This window comes from Juglans regia, chromosome 15 (assembly GCF_001411555.2).
Source record: "Juglans regia cultivar Chandler chromosome 15, Walnut 2.0, whole genome shotgun sequence".
NCBI classification, from domain to species: domain Eukaryota; kingdom Viridiplantae; phylum Streptophyta; class Magnoliopsida; order Fagales; family Juglandaceae; genus Juglans; species Juglans regia.
Window position 1 is genome coordinate 8,067,630 of NC_049915.1, and position 4,599 is coordinate 8,072,228.

Here is a 4,599-nt window from a genome sequence, read left to right on the forward strand (position 1 = left end):
AATATAATTGTTATATATATTTATATATATAATTTATTCATATATCGACTATCCCGAAACGGTACACGAAACGGTACCGGTACCGAAATATTTCGTTCCAGTGTCTTGACCGGTACGCCATTCGGTACGGTATTCAAAACATTGTACTTAATTAGTAAATGACAAATATCTAATAAAACTCGACTCGACTCGACTCGACTCGACTTAGACTCATTAAGGCCTGTTCGTTTATGCCTGAGTTGAAAGTTAACTTACTGAGTCGAGCTCAAGCTAAAAAAAAGAAATTCTTAAATTTGAACTCGAGCTCAAGTTCGAATATTTTGAGTCGAGCCAAGCCAAGTCCGGCAAGTCAAACAACCACGACTCATTATAGCCATATGAGTAGTCTTGACTCTACAGAAGTTTTATAATATTTTCTTCTTGCTTGTTTATTAAATGGCCAGCTGTTCATTAGGACTTATGGTTGTGGAAGTCTTCTATCTTCAATTTAATTTTTCTAGGTTTTGATTTCCTTCAATGAATTTATGTGATTACTCCATGCCGCACGTTAATAGATTTTTTTATTAAACTATTATTTATCGTAAATTTTATTATTCCCAATCACATCTACTAATATTACGGGTGTTAAAAAAAATCGAAAAATTGGTTGAACCAGATCAGATCGGATCGGATCGGACCGAACTGATAGATTCGGTCTGATTTATAAGCGGTCCGGTGTGGTACTAGTTGTTAAGAATCTAAACTGATCCTAAACCGTTTTGGTACCGGTTTTCATAATATGAAAACCGATTTAAACCGAACTAGACCAAGTATATATATTTATAATCTTTGATATTATATATCATTTTTTATATTATATTATATATATATTATACATTAAATTGATAATTAATATAATATGAAATTCTAATCTTATTATTAAAATCTATTAATCTTATAACATAAAATTAATATAACATGTGATATAATATCAAATTAATCTTATAATTTTTAATATAACATTTGATATAATATATAAATTTTAGTCTTAAACATAAACATTAATATTAAATTATTAATATAAACTTACAAGGATAAATATATTTTTAGCATAATAAATTATATTATATATATTATTTTTGTAAATATATTTCATATATATTCATATAAAAAGTCTATAACTTATATAGACTCTAATTAAATTCAATACTATATTAGTATGTATTAATTATATAGACTATACTTATACTATAATATAAATAGACTAATAGTTTAGTATATGTAAACATAATATTATTACTACATATCAGATTAAAATTGGAAAAACTGAAAGTTTCAGTTTCGACAATGAATCGATTCGGTATCAGTTCTTAAATTTTTAAAATTAGTATATAATTATTTGGTTCTAAAAATTATATAAAATGGGCCAGTTACACTCCTAACTAATATGATGTATTTTAAATCTATATGCCAGCCACTTAGCAACTGTAATAGAGAATGACAAAATTTAGATTAAAAATAGCATCTCTTTATGTTTTTTTCAATTTCACTCCTTCTAGGTACAGTTGCCGAGTGCAAGCGGCGAGTAAACGACTGACGTGGTATTATGCCACGTCAGCTAATTAAAAAAAAACAGAACAACCTCTGCTTTCATTTCTCTTTTGTTTTGGATTCCCGCTCGACCTCTCTCGTCTTCGACTAGTGTGAAGAGATTCCCGCTTTGGTGCTCGACGTCGATACAGAGATCTTCGGCTGGTGTTTTTCCTTCAGATCGTAAGCTTGCGTTGTCTTCGGCGTGGGTGATTTGTCGCACGTTCTTCATCTTCCTGGGTTTGCTCGGCGTGGGTGTCTTTCTCGCACTTTCTTCATCTTCTTGGGTTTGCTCTTACATTTTTGTGTTGTTTGTTTGCAGGAGTTAGGGAGGTCTAACAGTTTTCGGCTTCAAATCGACTCTCTCTCGAAAGCTTTGGGATTTCGTGGTCTTCAAATGGAGCTGTGAGGTGAACTGGTCCAGCATGGTGGATATCAACTGGAACGTGTCCAATGGTAAAGCACCTTTTTTGTGTGTGTTTGGAAACCCAGCTCCGTGTTCATGTGTTTATGCCGTAGAAATGCATACTCATGTGAATGAAATTCATGTTTCTGAGTTAAAAAAAAAAAAAAAAAACGCATAATATTCGAACTTGTTTCTACTGAGCTCTCAATACAATTTTAATTAATTGCTATCTCTAAGTTATAGATGCAGTCATTTGTAGTCTATTATTTTTCGTTCCAGTTACCATTCTCACAATTTTCATTCTAGAGTTGTGCTTTGATCAGATGAAGCTTGTATCTGATTTAGTTATTTTTAGATTAGTGTTTTACGGACTCTTTGAGGACTGTTGCGTTATGTTTTTAAGATATGAGAGTTTCAATCTTTGTTTAAAGGAGGTGCTAATGGTATCCTATTTTTAGAAATTATTGACTGCCTCTCTAAATACAAATTTACAGTGTTGTGGAATTGAGGCTTGAAACTTGGTCTTTGATTTCTATATACAATAAACATTTGTTTGGACCCTAGCAGTCAAAAGTTGTAGTTTTGATACCTTATTGCAAAGCTATAATTATTATTGTCTAGTATGATTAATTAAAAATGCATGCTCAAGACATTCCACTTGTTTATTCACTTAGTATTCTTCCCAAAGACTAACCTTGGATATTGAACAATGTGTACAGGGCATTGGAAAAGGGGAATAACACTCACATTCGCTAACACCATCTCGCTCAAACACCCCTACCTCAATATGTTATTTCATATTTCAAAAACTTATTGGAAATGGTCTACTCAATATTTCTCATCCTAATTATCATTATTATTTTTATGTTAGGACATCCCTCAGACGGGTTTAGCAAACTTTCCAAATCACATGCACAGTTACTATGGACCAGTGCCTACATGGTCACCAGCTTTTCTGCCATATCCAGATGGCAGCCAATATCCCAATAACATTCAGGTGGTTTTCAACGTCTTCTTGTTTGTTACGTGGGGGGTTTTTAGAGTTTAATTGCTCTTGTAATTTTTTTTTAAGCAGAATGTTGGTTACCCATTTTAATATGGGATTAGACCTCCGACTCCTCACATTGCTACAAGCTCCAAAACGAGCGCAAGGGGTTGTTCAAAGGATAGACCCGATTGTAGAGAAACTAAAGTGCCATGTACAAACTCAACTGTTGATGAAGAAAGTAAAGAGGATAGATCCGAATCAGGAGAAACCGACGATTGCACTACCGGTTCCGGTTCACCACAGTTAGTGCAAACGGATGGTGATGATATAATTGAGGAGCCAAGGTTGGGGATGAAATTCAATTCTTTTGAAGATTTACATATATATTATAAGGATTATGATAAGAAATGCGGGTTTGGGGTGATGACACAAAGGAGTGAGAGGGGAGATGATCAAAGTATCAGATATGTCACTCTTGGTTGTGCCCGTGGAGGGAAGGCCCGGATTAAGGGTTTGAACGTCGCAACACCACGCCTGACAGGAAATACGGATTGTAAGGCAAGGATTAATACCTTAAAGGTTGATGGAAAGATGCGGTTGACAACAATCCATAATACACATAATTACGGCCTCAGTCCAAAGAAATCTCGCTTCTTTCGTTGTAACAGAGAAGTGAGTGAGATTGTAAAAAGAGTCCTAGATACAAACGACTTGGCTGAGATCTGGATGAATAAGAGTTTCGGATCTCTTGTCGTTGGTGCAGGTGGCTTCGAGAACCTCCTGTTTTTGGAAAATAATTGTCGTAATTATATAGACAAGGCACGTCATCTACGACTTGGTGCAGGTGGTGCTGAAGCACTTCGAGATTATTTTTTAAGGATGCAGTACAAGAATAATGGTTTTTTTGCGTCGATGGACTTAAGTGATGATGGGAGGCTAAATAATGTATTTTGGGCAGATCCACGCAGTAGGGCTGCCTACCAGTATTTTGGTGATGTCGTCACATTCGACACCGCATACCTCATGAATAGATATGGGATGTCGTTTGCACCATTTGTTGGTGTAAACCACCACGGACAATCCATTATTTTGGGAGCGGGTTTGATTTCAAGTGAGGATACAGAGACCTTTACATGGTTATTCCAGACATGGTTGCAGTGTATGGATGGTATACCTCCAAAAGCTATTATTACTGATCAAGATAGAGCAATGAAAAACGCAATTGCTAATGTCTTTCCAGAAAGTCGGCATAGATTCTGTTTATGACATATATTGAAGAAAGTTTCCGAGAAGCTTGGGTCATATGCTGCCTATAAAAGTGGACTAAAAGGTCACCTAATGAAATGTGTGTACGACACTCAAACAATTGAGGAGTTTGAGAAATGTTGGGATGGGTTACTTAACACATATGATTTACATGAGAATGTCTGGTTGAAAAGTTTATATGATGAGCGTCGGCATTGGGTACCGGTATTCTTAAAAGAGCACTTCTGGGCTGGAATGAGTACAACCCAGCGCAGTAAAAATATGAATACTTTTTTTGATGGTTATGTTCATGCGAGGACAAACTTGAAGGAGTTTGTCGACCAGTTTGACAGTACGAGAACATCATAGTGTCCTGTTGTAAACATCATAG

At 35.2% G+C, this 4,599-nt stretch overlaps 1 protein-coding gene across 1 annotated transcript; it reads left to right on the forward strand.

Moving 5' to 3' along the window:
- The first annotated feature begins 2,898 nt into the window (after positions 1–2,898).
- LOC108991634 (protein FAR1-RELATED SEQUENCE 5-like) lies at positions 2,899–4,229 on the forward strand. The gene is made up of 2 exons (XM_018965966.1): positions 2,899–2,972; positions 3,083–4,229. The coding sequence occupies exons 1-2, from the start codon at positions 2,899–2,901 to the stop codon at positions 4,227–4,229; spliced, it is 1,221 nt and encodes a 406-aa protein (XP_018821511.1).
- The last annotated feature ends 370 nt before the right edge of the window (positions 4,230–4,599 follow it).